This window comes from Sparus aurata, chromosome 2 (genome assembly GCF_900880675.1).
Source record: "Sparus aurata chromosome 2, fSpaAur1.1, whole genome shotgun sequence".
Lineage (NCBI taxonomy): Eukaryota > Metazoa > Chordata > Actinopteri > Spariformes > Sparidae > Sparus > Sparus aurata.
Window position 1 is genome coordinate 34,819,464 of NC_044188.1, and position 17,825 is coordinate 34,837,288.

Below are 17,825 nucleotides of genomic sequence, written 5' to 3' on the forward strand. Positions count from 1 at the left end.
TAGTAACAATTTGATTGGGGCAAATGGTCTCAAATGCATTTGACATTAGTGGAAGACAAAATGTATTTATTTTATTTAATTTTTGGTATTTTTATTGGCATCAGTTTGATGTAGCCTATATATTTTTGTATTTCTACTTAACCATACTTGCCAACATTGGGTTGTGAAAAATAGGGAGATTTTTTTCATCGGTGTATCGGCCCAAGTAACAAGGTTCCTTCGCCAGGTGTGCGATTTATTTGTCATAATTTCTTGCCTTGTATTTTAAACCACACATGTCCAAAATTCTTAGAACAGTGTTTCCCCTAATTTTTTTTATAGCAGCTGTGCTCTGAGTTGATAACCTAGCAACACTAGGGGGGTCTGGGGGCATGCTCCCCAGGAAAAAATTTTGAAAAATGACCCTTTAAATCTCACCTACTCGTGAGATTTTTGAAAAGAAATTCATTTTCAGAATTTCAGAATCAGAATCTAAGACATGAGACAAAATAGTGTAGAAGCTGACATTGCTGCTTGAAAATATGTTGACATCCTGAGCATTTCAGTAGTCAGTGAGAAGCTATTGAGAAAAATAATCATAATTTCTGCATATCAATATTCATATTAAATAGAGGAAGCACTAAAATACAATAACAATAGGTGTCTTACTCGTCCAGTTTACTGATACAATCTGCAGCTGGTTTGGAGTCACTGGGTCACATGACATGAAAGATATTCTAAAAAACAGCAATTATTTTGTATTAATATATTTATGCTAAGTAATTTAATGACGGTCCCTAAATCAGTCTCAGTGATTCAGCGCGAGGCTCTGAGAGGTAAGCTGACCGTCCTCCTGCTGCTGACACTGGGAGAACCTCAGTAAAGTCTCAGCTGGACCCGAGTAGATATCCACAGAATATCCAAACTGAAACTAACTTCACCCCGGTTCGATGAGTCGCCTGTTGCAGCCTTTGAATAGGATGACGAGGATTTCAGTCACTCAACTTCAACGGTGACTTGTAGAAATTATACAAATAGCAGTAATGACAATAATAATCGATTTCAAGATAACTTGGGGTGTAGTGCTTTCACTGTGTGCAACTTAAATTCCCCATTCGCTCGTGATATTAAACCGACAAAAATCACGTCATCATCAAAATCAAATGTCATTATGTTTATCAATACCCGACCGACCGTGCCTTGCGCAACGCCCCCCCCCCCCCCCCCCCCCCCCCAAAAAAAAGTCGGAAAAGCCGGATTGCGGGATTTATCCTTTACTGTAAAATTGGGAGATTAACGGGAGAAATTACTGACCGGGAGCGTCGAGGGAGATAGTGTTAAAAATCGGGAGTCTCCCGCGTGAATCGGGAGAGTTGGCAACTATGACTTAACTGCTGAGCAGCTGCAGGGATAATTTTTTATTCCGAGTTTATTTCTGATTCACCCTCCGAAGCAGAAGGCGGCGCTGATGCGCATACTACGCTGATTCCTTACCGCTCTTTGAAAAAACGCAGAAGAAGAAAAGTTTGAACGTTGCAGAGACGGTTGGCGGCAGGAAGCAACAGGAGGCAGAAAGCTCGACCTACGTGGCAGCAGTCAGGACTTACTGTAAGTTTTCAATGTTAATATTTATTCACTTTTACTTATTTAACCCCATGGATTGTAATAAAATAATTTTACAGCAGAGTCAAAACTCCGCTAGCCACCATGGTGCTAACTAGCGAACCAATTACAATGAATGTAATGGTTAGCTGCTAGAACAAGCTAGCTAACATTAGCTAACCTTAACCTAGGTTACAACCTGATCTCTCAGAGGATCAAAGCTCACAAACAGTATATTTTGATATGTGATGAATGTATTTCCCATCATTGTATCTATCTGTTCCAGTTTCAAGAAGTTAAGACAGAGTTAAGGAAGATAATTGGAGATATGATAAAGATACCAGGTAATCCAATGAATGAATTCTTCTATCAACCACCACTCCCCCCTCTCTAAATACCAATAACCAAGACAATGTTTTAATGTGGTAACCCTAAATCATACACACTCCCACAGACACATATCGTTTATTTTTCTTGCCAATTTGGTCAAAATAAAACTTTTTGCCGTATTCAATTCAACAAGTCATCAATGTGTTCTGTTCATACATTCCATCTTCCTAATTGATATTTAACCTTTTGCACTGCACAGATAATATTTTACTTAACTTTGTATTTGCTTACAAAAAAGAAAGATGATTGGTCTAAAGAGTCCAAAATGTAATTCTAGATTTGTCTTAAAAACCTGTTAAAAACTAAAAGTTTACTTGAGCTATTTTCCATCTATAGACGTTATATAAAACATATTGTTTTGAGGAAAACATGTTTTCATTTTAAAGCAGTGATAGCTGTAGTCCGTGATAATATTTTGATAAGCTAATAGTAATTAACTTGTTGTTATATTAAGTAGTAAGTGTAAGCAATTCTGTTTTAAAAGTTTTAGATGGTAGTCTAAACTTTGTCATCTTTTTCTTTGCCTTTTAGGTTGCTGGTTTCAAAATGATCTGGACGTGTAAGTTGTGCGCAGCTTCTTTCACCTCCAGAATACAGTTATTTAGACACTACAGGCTGCAGCACAGCCACTATTCCAGAATCAGCCCTCGTATATGTCTCTATACTGATTGCATTTGTACATTTCCCCTTCGTTAGAAAGATGATGGAGACCACATTTTCCCACGCCGACAGACCATAGTGATGTCCTGCCCAGCAGTGAACAAGCTCATGGACCTCTGACCTGCTCTCAAAATAGAATCTGAGGTAATATGGATCAGCTCTCTTTTAAAGTGAAAATTGTGGTTCTTACTCATTTGGCCGCTATTTTCTGCTTCATAAATGTGTGCTAGATTCTTCGAATTGAACTGTTTTTTTAAGTGTCTTTGCTGTATTCTCGTGCTGTTATTTCGATGTAGTTGTATGCAGAGGGTGTGTTTGATGAAGCTGCTTTACTTTAGCTCACTTTGCTTCTTATCAATCCCATCTTTCATTTTTGTCTGAACAGAATGAGGTTGAGCAAACAGATATTGGGTCAGTGATCAGACATAATATCAACTATAGCTTCAGATTAATTGAAATTAAAAACAGACTATGGATTTAAGTTTTGAAAGACATCAACACAATATTGTATAACTTTTATATCATTGTACAGGGCCTTTTTTGTTTGGTCTCCTGATAACATTTTGTGTTTTGTACTTCATTGCCACCATATTCAGTAACCACAGTACTGCTTTACTGAGTCAACAAAATATGTTTTTTTGTGTATTTCTTAAAGGGCCACAAGAAGATGAGCCATGATGTTGGACCCAGGCAAGATTTTTTTGGAGCTTCTCCACTGTTCCACCTTTTTCAGTGGTTCCATTGATTTGGCCTGAATTGTGTTTTGTTGTCTCACAGGTTAAACATTTTAAAAAAAAAATCATAGTCCTCTTCAATTCTTCAGTAGGTTTCTTCATCTTAGACCCCCAGATGAGTCCCAACAAGACTGGACCTCTGCATGTCACCATTCAACACAGTATCTGGGGGTACCATAATGGCATGTAGCCACAAATTCAGACCAGTTCTGGTTTATTGTATTTGTTCATATTTGACATAAAACTTTATCATGGTTTGGTTGTGACTCCTTATGTGTGCAGGCTAGACAGTTTAATGGCCTGTAAACCAGTTCTGGATAAGTCTGAGAGCTAACTGTGGTTCCCATTTAAGTGAGTTCTAATGTATATGGTCAGCTCTTGGTTGATATGTCCCAGATAGCAAAATTCTTCTGGTCCATATCTGGCCCACACCTGACATGTTCATCCGGCCCACATACCGCATGGAATGATGGCACTTGGGCGCTCCGCTTCTGTTTGCCAAAAGTGGGCCACAACCACCAAGCCATCACACTGCCAGACGTCAGCCAAGAAGAGACCCAATAAACCGAAAGTTACGTATGTAACTACGGTTCTATGAATCCTGGATGACCGCCAGAGGCGGTGCTTCAGCACTGAATGTCTCCATCTCGCGCATGCGCAGGTCGAGTGTTTATACCAACAAAGTCACCTGTGACCCTTGATGATACCGGCAAGCCTATATCTTCCGGTGACATCAGAGGATCTGTTCCTGCAGAATCTTCTCGCGAAACCACAAGGATTCTGAGTGACAGAACGCTCTGGCGGTCATCCAGGATTCATAGAACCGTAGTTACATACGTAACTTTCGTTCTATTTCATCCTTACTGACCGCCAGAGGCGGTGCTTCAGCACTGGATGACCCATAACAACAAGGTCACGAGGAATGCCAATACATACCTCAGTGAGATGAAGCAGTAGAGGTGGGCAGCAGGGCCACACCCAGTGGGTGGGGAGTGGCCACATTCACCCGATAGAATCTGGAAAAGGTAGTTGGTGATGCCCACGATGCCGCATCACAGATGTCCCCCAGGGGCACACCACGCAGAGCCGCCCATGATGTAGAGACAGCCCTAGTAGAGTGGCACCTCACCCCGGATGGCAGGGGGCGACCACTGTGTTCATACGCCTGGGTGATGACATCCACAATCCAATGCGACAGACGCTGCTTGGAGAGAGCACAGCCTTTCTTAGGACCACCATAACAGACGAACAGCTGTTCTGACCGTCTCGTGCTTGTGGTCAAATTTATATAGACTCTTAAGGCCCGCACAGGGCACAGCAGTCCTAACCTTTCCTCCCCTGCGGGGGGAATAAACTGTGCCAGGTGGATAGGTCGGTTAAGGTTCGACGGTGAGAGAACCTTAGGAAGAAAGGCTGTATTCGGCCACAGGGTGACCCCTGAGCCATCTGAGTTCCACCTCAGACATGAGTCACTGACTGAGAGAGCGTGTAGCTCCCCAACACGCTTTGCTGAAGTGATGGCAAGCAGAAAGGCAGCCTTAGCAGACACCCACTTCATCTCTGCCTGCGCCAGGGGCTCAAAGGGAGGCAGACACAGAGCATCCAGCACCAGGGGCAGATCCCATGCTGGAATTCTCTGTGCCTTTGGGGGTTGTAACCTCAAGGCTCCCTTTAGGAAAAGGGACACAAGTCTGTGGCACCCCACGGTGTTGTCGTCAACTTGAGCGTGTCGAGAGGAAATGGCTGCCACGTACACCCTCAGAGTAGCAGGGGACCGTCCGCCATTCAGGAGTGACTGTAGGAACTCCAGAACTTTTGGGATTGTACAGTGCACGGGGTCCTCACCCCTGTCTGAACACCAGACAGAAAACAGTTTCCACCTGTTCTCATACTGCATCCGGGTAGAAGGCGCCCTAGCATTCAGTATGGTATATTGGACGGTGTCTGAGCACTCCGACAGCAGCGGGTTGGGCCCTGCAGTGGCCAAACCCAGAGCTGCAGGCGATGAGGGTCGGGATGCCAGACCCGGCCCCCTAACTGGGACAGGAGATCCATCCTGTGGGGGAGAGGCCACGGTGAGCCGCGGCACAGCCTGTGCAGCAGAGGAAACCATGTCCTCCCTGGCCAGAAGGGGGCTACCAATAGCAGCCTGTGGCCCTGCCGGAGGACCCTCTGCAGTATTTGAGGAATCAGAGGCATCGGGGGGAAGGCATAGAGAAGACCCTCTGGCCAATCGTGGGCGAGAGCATCCTGGCCCAGAGGGCTGGCCTCCTCTGTCAAGGAGAACCAGAGGGGACAATGGGTCGACTCTTCTGTGGCAAAGAGATCTACCTCTGCCCTGCCGAAGACGTCCCAGATATTGAGCACCACCTCTGGGTGAAGCCGCCATTCCCCCGGTGGAGGCTTGCACCGTGATAGGAAGTCTGCGGCCCGGTTCCGTTCCCCAGGCAAATACATCGCCCTTATGCTGGCTAGGCGGGGGGCCGCCCACAACAGGAGGTCCCGGGACACCTGCAACAGCCGTGCAGACCTGGTTCCCCCTTGGTGGTTTATGTGAGAGACGGTTGAGATGTTGTCCGACCGTACTAGCACATGCCTCCCTCTCAGGAACGGGAGAAAAAGCTGCAGTGCCATGTGCACTGCTCGTAGCTCCAGCACATTGATGTGGTCCGAGCGGTCCTGTGCAGACCACAGGCCTTGGGCTGTCCGGTTCTGCCACACAGCACCCCACCCTGAGAGGGATGCATCTGTTGTGATGGTCTCCCGACGGGATGCAATGGAGCCCATGGGCATGCCCTGAAGGAGAAATGATCTCTCCCTCCAAGGGGTCAGAGCAAGGAGGCAACGCCGTGACACCCTGAGTTTCCTGTGCCGGTGCCGCCTGGCATCCAAGTGGAAGCTGTTCAGCCACCTCTGAAGGGGACGTAGTGACAGCAACCCTAAGGGAACCACAGTGGCAGCAGCCGTCAGCTTGCCTAAGAGGCGCATATACTGGACATAGCGCAAGCAGCGGCCCTCCTGAAAGAGGAGAAGGAGGCGGAGGATGTCGTCCACGCGCCGAGGTGATGGACAGGCCTTCATGGCAACAGCATCCAGAGTCACCCCCAGAAAGAGTGCACTCTGTGAGGGAACCAAGCAGCTCTTTTGGAAATTCACTCTGAGGCCGAGCTGGGCCACATGTGAGAGGAGAATCGCTGTGTCCCGGGTCACCTGAGACCGGGATGGCGCACAGACCAGCCAGTTGTCCAGATACGGCAGGATCTTCATGCCCCGCGACTGCAGGGGTGAGAGGGCTGCCGCCACACACCTGGTGAACACCCGTGGAGAAAGGGAGAGGCCAAACGGGAGAACCCTGAACTGAAAATGGCGGCCCTGAAAGGCAAACCGCAGAAATTTTCTGTGGTGTGGTGCAATGGGGACATGAAAGTACGCGTCCTTCAGGTCTACTGAGGTAAACCATTCCCCTCTGGCAACAGTACGCAGAACCTCTGCAGTACTGAGCATGTGGAACTTCAGGACTTTCAGGAACCGGTTGAGTCCCCTCAAGTCGAGGATAGGGCGGAGTCCACCGTCTTTCTTTTCGACAAGAAAGTAAGTCGAATAGAACCCCCCGGGTGACAGGGGGTCTACTGGCTCGATGGCACCCTTGTCCAGGAGGGCAGACAACTCCTGGTTGAGGGCATGGGCTTTTGCCGGGTTGTGTATGATGGTCATCTTGACCCGGCTGAAGGCAGGGGGCCGGCGTCGGAACTGAAGTTTGTACCCGTGGGTTAAGGTGGAAATCACCCAAGGATCCTTGGTGGAAGCAGCCCAGTAGCTGAGCTGCTGCTGGGAAAAACAGCCGACGACCGGCCCCGGACTCTCAGCGCCTGGTCCCCCGGCCTCTAGAGGCCCTGGGGGGACGACGGGCAGCGTCGAAGTTCTGAGGTTGTCTAGAGGGCGGTCGTTCGGGGGCTCGAAAGGCCTGAGGACATCGTTGAGCCGGCTGTTGAAACGGTCGCTGAGACCTAGGGTAGCCACTGGGGGGAGTCTGTGGCTGAGAGCGGCGCCTGGGGGGAGCTGAAGAACCCCCAGGTCTGCTTGGAGGGGGCATGCTCCTGTAAAGCCCAGAGAGCTGCTGCCGCGTCTGCCTGGCCTGGACTGTGCGCTCAAGCGCCTCTACAGCAGCCGACCCAAAAATCTCGCCGGGTTCCACTGGGATGCTGCGGAGGGTTCTCCGGCACGCCTCGGTGAGAGGCGACTGTGCCAGCCACACCTGGCGGCGAGCCTGGACAAGTGTGGACATCAGGCGCCCCAGTTCTCTGGACATCAGAGCAAATGCCTGCAGGGATGCGTCACTGAAGCTGTGGACGGAAGCGTCCAGCGTAGCCTCCTGCAGGGACGCTGAGAGAGCGAGCATCAGATGCGAGAGGGAATTGCCAATGCGTCCCATGCGTGCTGCTGCGTCATAGGCCTTAGAGAGCAGGTCATCCGTGGCCCGACACTGGGGGCGCGGACACCTGGCATCCGTTCTCAGAGCCTCATCGGGCGAAACAATCAGAGCCGCTATAGCCGGCTCAACCGCTGGCATATGGGCCAAGCCGAACTTGGCTGCATCCTGCATGGCTGCCAGGGTCCGGCCATCTGATGTTGCGTGAGAGAGGGCTCTAGTATCTCTCCAGCATGCGTGCAACTCCCTCAGATATTCTTCTGACGGAGGCACAGTAAAGGTGGCAGGGGCTGGACCACGCCTGAAGAAGGCACTGGCGGGAGCCGGCTGAGCCTGCGGAACATCCAACTGCAGGCGGGCCAGGGCCATACGAATGATGGCACCCATGGAGTTATTCTCGGACCCAGCACCGAAACTGCGGGCTGAGGAGTGGGAGCTCGCCCCGGAGGTGTGGGAGGCAGCGTCCTGGGGGACCACATCCGCCCCGTAGTCAGCGAACTCAGTGGCCGAAGCAGCCACGGAGAGCACGTCCTCCTCTGGTTCAAACATGGCGGCAGGGGGAGCAGGAGCGCCCACATCCACTGCACCAGTCCCAGATTGGATGGCTAGGAAGAGGGACTTCATTTGATTTAGCTCCTCAGTCAACTGGTCCACCCTGGAGGCCAGTTTAGACTCCTTGACCCTCTTCCCAGAGGAGGCGCCCGCAGCCTCTGCAGCCCGACGTTTAGATCGGCTAGGCTGTGCTGGAGGCAATCGCTGGGCTGGGGTCAACTGGTCCGGCTCCGGAGCATGGCCCAGCAGGTGTTCAGCCTCGGCCAGTCTAGCAACCCGCACTGCCCGGGGCATGAAGCTACAGTTCATGCACGGGTCCTCTGAAAGCCCCTCCCTCAGGTGATCGAGGCCAAGGCACGGAGGACACATATCATGACCGTCTTCAGACTGCAGAGCGGCCAGACAGGCCGAGCAGGAGTGGTCACCAAGCATGGTGACAACTGGTTCAAATACAAGCAACTGAGAAAAACAACAGATGCTGGGAGAGGGAGCGAACGCACTGCCTTCACCAGCAGGTGTCGCACAACAACGCAGTTAGCCTTTGTGGCTAACACTTCTGCTAACTACAAGGGCAACAGCACCCGCCTATGCTAGGAGCGGGAGCGAGAGCACTGCCTTCACCAGCAAGGGTCAGCTTACTGCGCAAAAAATCAATGGGCACCACCGCATGTGCCACAAAATGCAAACTTAAGTAGGCCAGGCGAAAACGCCGGTAAAACTGCCAAAAGGAAAGCAAACACAGCTCAGGATGCAGCTGTTACAGAGAATAGTAATACACACCTATGATGGGAGGGGGAGCGCACACACTGTCTTCACCAACTCGGGAAAACTACAACGAAAGGCGGGTACAAGTTGTACAAATTACTCACAGATGTAACAGTAGTACGGATGTCGGGAGAGGGAGCGAGTACACTGGCTTCACCAACATATAAGGCTACAACTGAAAACGGATACAACCAACGGTGTACCGATTACACAGACAATAGGTCAAGCGGACAACACTGCTAATGCCCGCAAATGACAGCACAGATGTCGGGAGAGGGAGCGAGTGCACTGGCTTCACCAACATAAAAAACTACAACGGAAAGCGGGTACAACCAGCGGTGTACCGATTACACAGACGCTAGGTCAAGCAGGCAATGCTAACCGCTAGCGCCCATAACCAATAGCACAAATGTCGGGAGAGGGAGCGAGTACAACGCCTTCACCAACCTTATTTAACAAAAGAAAGAGATACTCAAAGGAAACGTAACACTACGCCTGGTATACTCAGCCAGTTGTAGAGACGAACCGATGGTGATCCGGAGGGGTGTCCGCGGCAAACCGCAACAAAACTCCCGTCTCAGCTCGTCGCAGCCCTTGGAGGGCGAGCAGCTCGCAGCTCCGACAGGTTGTCGCAAGGCTACCAGCGACGAAGCAGCAGTACGTGTTTAGTTCAGCTAGAGCTCACTGACGTACGTCTATCTGCGAAGCGAGAAGATGAAAAGGAACAGATCCTCTGATGTCACCGGAAGATATAGGCTTGCCGGTATCATCAAGGGTCACAGGTGACTTTGTTGGTATAAACACTCGACCTGCGCATGCGCGAGATGGAGACATTCAGTGCTGAAGCACCGCCTCTGGCGGTCAGTAAGGATGAAATAGAACAGCACTCACCCAAATGTGGGCCACTGTGCATTTTTATTCTGGCCCACCTACCACATGGAATCATGACACTTGAGTGGTCAGCCTAGTCATAACGCTACGTAGCATTATGAAAAGGCTGTGGGTCATATCTGGGAAATAAGTGTGGACCACTTAAGTGTCATGATTCCATGTGGTAGGTGGGCTAGAATAAAAATGCACAGTGACCCACATTTGGTTGTGTGCTAGGTTATATGGTCTGTTTTTGGTTGACATCTGGCATTGTGATGGCTTGGTTGTGGCCCACTTTTGGCAAACAGAAGCGGAGCGCCCAAGTGCCATCATTCCATGCGGTATGTGGGCCGGATGAACATGTCCAGGTGTGGGCCAGATATGGGCCAGAATAATTCTGCTATCTGGGATATGTTGGGCAATTTGCATTATTAGCATTATTAGCAATAATTAGCATTAATCGCATAAATTGGCAGTATTTCAGGGACTGCTTGGCCAATTTAGACAATATTGGAGTGGTTTGGGGGGTTATTGAGGATGCTGAATCCATTTCTGACATTTTGAAAATTCAAAATAGCAGTTTAAAGCAAAAACGCCCCTCCTCCTTCATGCACAGAGAGGGGAGGGGCTGGAACAGACACTCCGGCACTCTTCAACAAACTATTGTTGCCCCGTGAAAAAAAAATCATCGCACGGCCACCGGACAGCGTAGCTAGCTTGTCTTGAATTACAGCCACCTGAGTGCACAGTAGTCACTCACAGTAACTTCAGTGAGTTCGCAGTTCGCGCAGGTGGAGTCTCATCATCATCACGATGATCTCACGTGAAAGTCTCTCAAGCAGCAGCAGTGTCTCAAAACAGAAGAACGAAACTTACAGCACAGCAAGCGAGCGCAGCCGGTTTTGACATGATACGTAACTGACTTATGTGGTAGGATTTAGTCCGGTAAAGTTGGAAATATATTCACAGATTCGAACTTCCCAGATCAATAACTCATGAGTGAAACCTTGTTAAAACACAACTGACGGCTCTTTCCTATGGTAGTAAGGAAGACAACGAGCTACAACCGTATTTTCATCAAAACAAGCGGCTGGACATTAAGACTGGTCTCTATGGTCAGCCGTCTGTGAGCCGAGGGCGCAGGGACCGTCTACAAAGTGCAGCACTGAAAAGAGAAACTACAAAAAAAAATTCAATAACTTGACTATTATTCAGAGTGTAGTGTCGCCAAAATCATTCCACACATCAGTGGTCTCCTGCTGGTTATTCTACATTTTTTTTGTTTGGAAAAAATGTGCTTTGCCATAATTTTGGGGAATTTCTATTTGGGAGAAATATTTAGTAACACTAATATTCAGTGTAGTGTCACAAAACTCACCTCACCCTAACCCTACTTAAAAAAAACTGTTTTGTAATGTAACATTAACTTGATATTGGTATTTAAAAAATGTTTTAATACATAATCCATGTTTTATTATAAATTAGGATGTTATGGTATCAGTCTGAAAGGTAAATCAACAAATTTTACTCAGTGGTCTTTGTGCCCTGTCATGTGGCCTTGGTGCCCCTGAAAAAAAAAAAAGTGAAGGCCAAATGGACTTGCCCCTAAAATGACAAAATTCCCACCCACATGTCATATTTAGCTTTGACTTTGACTGAACATTTGCTCTCACTTTGCATAAAAATATCGGGATATATATCGTATATCGATATTCAGCCTAAATATATCAGGATATGACTATTGTTCCATATCGCCCAGCCCTAATTTCAACTCCCAGTGGACCGATTTTGATGAATTTTGAGTCAATTTTGAAGTTTGAGCTGAATCTATAAAAACTAAATTATAGGATATTTAAAAACACAATTATCAAAATGATACAGAATATGTACATTTTAATTCACATAACGTTACACTCCGAGGTGACATTGGTGATAACAAAAGCAAGTACAATATCAAAATTCAAAATGGCAGTTTAAACTAAAAGTGGCCATATTTAAACTCCCAGTGGGCCGATTTTGATGAATTTTGATTTCAATTTTGAGGTTATCTATATGTTTAATACTTTGGACCTGCATTTCAGAATCAAAAGAGCACACTGTCATTGGTCAGAATGTTGAGATGGAATACAGAATACGTTTTTTGGCTGCACAACTTTGTGTCATTGTCACTGTGGTTACTGCGTCGGGCGGAATACTGGATGGATGGAAAGACAGACAAATCAGAGCTTTTTATATTTGGATCATATCGTCTCAATGCAAGTAAGATGATCAAATAGAAGCAGATAACTACAATTACAGTATATGTATATATGTATATATATTAGGGCTGCATGATTCTGGAAAAAATGTGAATCACGATTTTTTTGCTTAGAATTGAGATCACGATTCTCTGGCACGATTTTTTTCAATAAATGTTTATTGCACTGATGAACTTCAACAAAATAAAACAAAAAAAACATTGCTTTGGCAGAGGCATAGTTGTAGTTCTATCATTGGAAGAGAAATGATTTTCAAAAAAGTAAAAAAAAAAAAAAAATTGGATTCCAAGATGAGAGGGCATCCTTTAATCCCTAGCCAGGGCAACGCCTGGTATGGTTTTCAGGGAAAAAAGCTGTCTGTGAAGCACCGGCTTTTGATATAGGCGCTATAAAATGAACGGTCGGACATTTAAGGTGATTGTAGAGATTTGTGGTGTTGCCTGCGGTGCTGCAACGAGGGCTGCGTTTGGGGGGACTTCCAAAAACTGGGAGGAAAATAGGAGCATTTGTCGGTGATGCAGCTCGAGATTAAAAATGCTTCAGAATCACTGTGTGTAGAAATGAGATTGCGTGTATGTGTGAATTGAGATCGCGATTTTTTAACGATTTTTCGTGCAGCCCTAATAAATATGTATATATATATATATATATATATGTATATATATATATATATATATATATATATATATATATATATATATGTATTAGGGCTGTCAAAGTTAAAGCGTTAATAACGCGCTAACGCAACATTCTCTTAACGCCGTTATTTTATTTAATGTGCGATTAACGCACGGCATTAAAAAAAATATGATCCAGAGGATGCAGAAGAATTAGAAAGGGAATCAGAAGAAGAAGAAGCAGGGTTGGCGGTTCGGGAAAAACGCGGTGGACTGAAAAGCTAAAGGGAAAGGAAATGGAGAAAGGACTTATGAACGTCAAATTCACTTTTAAAACACTGCCAGATGGATCGGTCGATAAGAAAAAAGTATATATATAAGTATATATATATATGTATAAATATATATATATATATATATATATATATATATATATATATATATATATATATATATGTATACACACACACACACATACATATATATTAAAGTTATTAAAGTGGCCATATATTAACTCCAAGTGGGCCTATTGTGATGAATTTTGAGTCAATTTAGTTGAATCTATAAAAATAAATTGTAGGATATTTATGAACACAATAATCCAAATGATGCAGAATATGTATATTTTAATTTACATAACGTTACACTCTGAGGTGACATTGGAGATAACAAAGGCAAGTACCATATCAAACTCGAATACTATGACTATAGCTAAATAATATAGAGAAATGAGTATAATACAAGTCACAGGTAGAACACAAGAGTCATTGAACAGGTTTTGAAACACAAGTATAGCCAAAATGTCAAAGCAGAAGACTCTTCGTGCACTAGTTACACAACGTGTTACAACTAGAAAACTTTCATCAAGCAAGAGCGCCTTGCAATTCTGGTATATAGTTTGAAGGTTGCTCGAACACATAAAGTCAGAACTGAGACTCACAGAGGCTCCGTCTCGCTGCTGTGTCATCTTAAATTGGTCACGTGATTTGGACGCACCGGCGCGTCAATTGAACTCAGAGGGTTAGGAGTGGACACCTTTTCCTTTACTAATGGGATAGTGTGGTGGGGTGTCACACACAGAGAGAGCGTGCATAGCAAGGATGGGGCGACAGTGCTCACCCAGATTCTCTACTGTCGAATTGATGTTTAGAAGAAGTGCCGCCGTGCCTGACGATGGCCACACCACGTGGTAGATGAGCTGCAATGCATTAACGAGTACAACGTCTGGTGGATGGGGATTGGGAACAAGGATTCCAAGACGCTGAACAATCACAGACATGTTACTTTCTTTCTGAGGCATCCATACTCATCAATGATGGATGCAGGGACCTGGCTGAGCTCATAGTTAAAGAGGGTAGAGAACTCCATTCTTTTCTTGCTTCCCACCACCAGCAGCTGAGCAAACAACGCCACAAGGTCACATATGATCTTCCCATTGACCTTCAATCCTTTTGTCTTGAATTTCATAGTCACCACCTAATTTGAGATGGGTGCATAAAAAACCCCCAGGAAGTGATGAAGAGAAAAGTGTGCTCATGTCCTGCCCGATCTTCAATGTATCTTGCACGATGTATTCACCTTCACCATTCTCCTGGGGGCGGCTGAAGCTCAGTTGGTAGAGCGATCGTCTAGTGATCGGAAGGTCACTAGACGATGGTCTATAAAAATGCAAGATGATGGTCTATAAAAATGCAAGACCATTGTCTTTTCCAACTCTTCAGCATCTCTGTACATCTCCTTCTCCCTTCCCTTGATTGATGCATGTCTGCTTCCCAAACATATCTCCACTCACTGCAGCTGCACCATCTGAATGGCGGCACACATGGCTTCTGGCAAGGAGGTCATCCTTGGCAGTAGCAGGAAGGTGCTGCATGTCGCGCAGATGCCATGTGATCCATCTTGAGTAGTTCTGATGAGTGGTGGTAAAGAAATAGGGCAGCATCTCTTCAAGGCATTGTTGTTGCAACAACCAGTCACCCTCTCTTTCTGCTCGCCAGAACTTGTGAGCTATTAGGTTTGGGGTGATGAAGCAAAGGAGGCTAACTTTTTTTTTTTGGTAGTTGTGGTAACATTAACTGCTGATGAATTAATAACTGTGGATGAAATCTCTGGATTTTAAGCAAAATAACTCCTATCATATTTTAACAATTTAAACCACCCAAGAGACATTTTAGAAGTAGGCTATAGAGACATTAGTCTATATATAACATTTTTAACATGAGATATGCACTATATAAATATTTGCTGAGATGAGATGGTATGATCCAAATATAAAAAGCTCTGTTTTGTCTTTCCATCCAGCCAGTATTCTGCCCGAGGCAGTAACCACAGTGACAATGACACAAAGTTGTGCAGCCAAAAAATGCAAGCAGAACTGAAATTAGAAAATTATCACTTCTCAAAATACACACCAATGACATTGTGCTCTCTTGATTCTGAAATGCAGGTCCAAATTATTAAGCATATAGATTACATCACAATCGACTCAAAATTCATCAAAATCGTTGATAATATGGCCACTTTTGGTTTAAACTACCATTTTGAATTTTGATATGGCCTTACCTTTGTTATCTCCAATGTCACTTCAGAGTGTGTGAATTAAAATGTATATATTCTGCATCATTTGGATAATTGTGCTCATAAATATCCTACAATTTATTTTCATAGATTCAGCTAAAACTTCAAAACTGACTCAAAATTCATCAAAATCAGCCCACTGGGAGTTGAAATATGGCTACTTTTTTAAACTGCCATTTTGAATTTTGAAAATGTCAGAATTGGATTTAGCATCCTCAATAACCCCCAAAACCACTCCAATATTGTCCAAATCGGCCAAGCAGTTCCTGAAATATTGCCCATTTATGCGATTAATGCTAATTAATGCTAATTATGCAAATTGCCCAACATATGCAAGTTAGCCACTGGCAGTTTCTTAATGCTGGGGACCCAAACTGTACATTTCTAACATAAAACTTTGATGTACTCAACATTTCCGGGTTCACAGTGGGGCCCTATGGGCTGGCAAATAGACTATGTTCTCAATGCTCGTGTTCATGTGTAGAGACCCTGGTGATACTAAGAGCAAAGTTACATGTTGTGTCGAGCCTTCTTAGTGTTTTAAAAATAGCGATTTTGATGCTAGTGTACCAGTGCCCCCACACTCCATTGTAAAGTAGCTTGCCCGTAAATGAAACTACGGTCAATCTTAAAAGTGCCTCTTTCGTCATATTTATGCTTTTTACATGAACGTTTGGCTCAAATTAAATCACAAATAAAGCCTTGTTTGCTTTTTGGCGAAAGTTTCACTTTAACACCAACCACACGCCACTTGTGAAGTCAGTGGAAGAAAGTGTTTACAGTAGGTGGGAAGCTGAATATTTACCATTTGACATTTTTATTTTGATATTAATATGTGTCAATAATATTATGATACTTGACACATATGATAATATGTGTGTACTATAGTTTTCTATAAAAAAGTAGCATTTTAGAATTATTACCAAATTAATAAAGACAAGAAATAAAGGAAAATCATTTCTGTTTTGATTGTCGAGTAAAAAAGTGGCGTGAGAAATCTGTGAGTTACTGGTAGAATAAGGCTGCTTGTACTCTTGATGATTTTTGGTTTAGTTTGGTTCAGCTGGTCGCTTGCTGTAGCACCTTGCTCCATCATGAACCAATTGAAAATGGGATTGGCAGTGTGTTAAATGGTTGTGATGGAGCCAGAGCAGAGAAGTGAAGCCAGAAACCTCTACTTCTGCACAGCCAAGCGATGATTGAGTCTCTGGTATGAATCAGTGTTCCATCCAACCACATCTATTATTCTCTTTCATCTCTTTCAGCCTCTGACTCTGAGGATGATCTTTCTATCACCCCAGGGGGCCCTGTGGAGAGCAGGGCCAGCCTGTACCCCACCACCCAGGACACAGGCAGGAGGTTCACCATGGTCACCACCGCCCCACCTGTCCATGTCCCAAACCACCACCACCTCTCCAGGAATCCTTTCCAACACCAGGCCACGCTTGGGCCTCCCAGTCAGCCGAAATACTTAGAAGACAGTAGGGGATTGAGCACCCACCCTAGCGCTCAGCCCACATTCCCCACCTCACCAACCAGTACTCCACTGGATAAAGGTGATAAAAGGGCTTCAGATGAGAGCGCTGAAAGCTTCAACATGCAAACAACCCTTGTAATGCATGCATTAGCTCCCATTTCTCTTTCTAACACCCCCATTCCAGTCACCGGTGCAGCATTAAAAGATCCGGAACATGCTGCCACCACCCCCTCTGCTGCTTCCGTGCTGATGGAGAAAGATGAAGTGAGGCCAGATCAGCATGTCCTCAAGCAGAATGTGGCGCCCAGCAGCGATGAAGAGGAGACAACCACCACCAGCATCATCACCACAATGCAGAGTCCAGGTGAACAAAGACTCACTATGCTCTCTTTATGACTTTTTTTTTATTAACCACATAGCATGATATTTATATTCCTTATGAAGATTTGAAAATTTAGGAAAAATATCATGTATGTGCTTTCGTCAGTGCTCTTGTGTTTGTGTGTGTGTGGTAGTGTGTTTGGGTTGAGGGGTGTGACAGTTGGGATGTGTTGTGACTCTCAAATTAAATAATAAAGTTTGATTGTATTGGACTGATTCATTCTAATATGAATAATAGTCCCAGTAACTAGTACATATCGGTTTATGAATGTTATATCAATATATGAAAATTGAATATTATGTATTGAATATAAACTAACATTTTCTAAATTAATGTCAATTTAATGAGCTACTTTGGTATGAGAAATATAATGATAATGGCAATACATAATTTTAGCAAAACATTTCTACATATACTGAATGTTTTGTGTCATATTGAAATAACTGTTCATGAAAGTGTTTTACCTTGTCACCAGGTACTTGTGGAATGACTTGCCTTTATTGATTTACTTCTTTTTAAAAGCCATATTAGCC

General features: G+C 45.2%; 1 protein-coding gene and 1 long non-coding RNA gene across 11 annotated transcripts in view; both read left to right on the plus strand.

The window, feature by feature from the left end:
- The window catches only part of sez6b (seizure related 6 homolog b), a 437,962-nt gene that overhangs the window by 108,503 nt on the left and 311,634 nt on the right, over positions 1-17,825 (plus strand). For 7 of the 10 annotated variants that reach the window (XR_003981115.1, XR_003981113.1, XR_003981114.1 and 4 more), the window contains exon 2: positions 16,699-17,274. The exons of 2 other annotated variants lie outside the window; for them this stretch is intronic. Coding sequence is in view for 5 of the 8 variants with exons in the window: in XM_030393151.1 (XP_030249011.1) it covers positions 16,699-17,274 (576 nt within the window). In the remaining 3 variants the exon portion in view is untranslated. The remainder of the gene's footprint in view (positions 1-16,698; positions 17,275-17,825) is intronic. One more of the 10 variants, XM_030393142.1, reaches the window with a different exon arrangement.
- On the plus strand, positions 1,530-3,625 carry LOC115567029 (uncharacterized). Its single transcript, XR_003981122.1, has 4 exons — positions 1,530-1,925; positions 2,503-2,530; positions 2,668-2,775; positions 3,287-3,625. It is a non-coding gene; the product is annotated as an uncharacterized LOC115567029 (long non-coding RNA).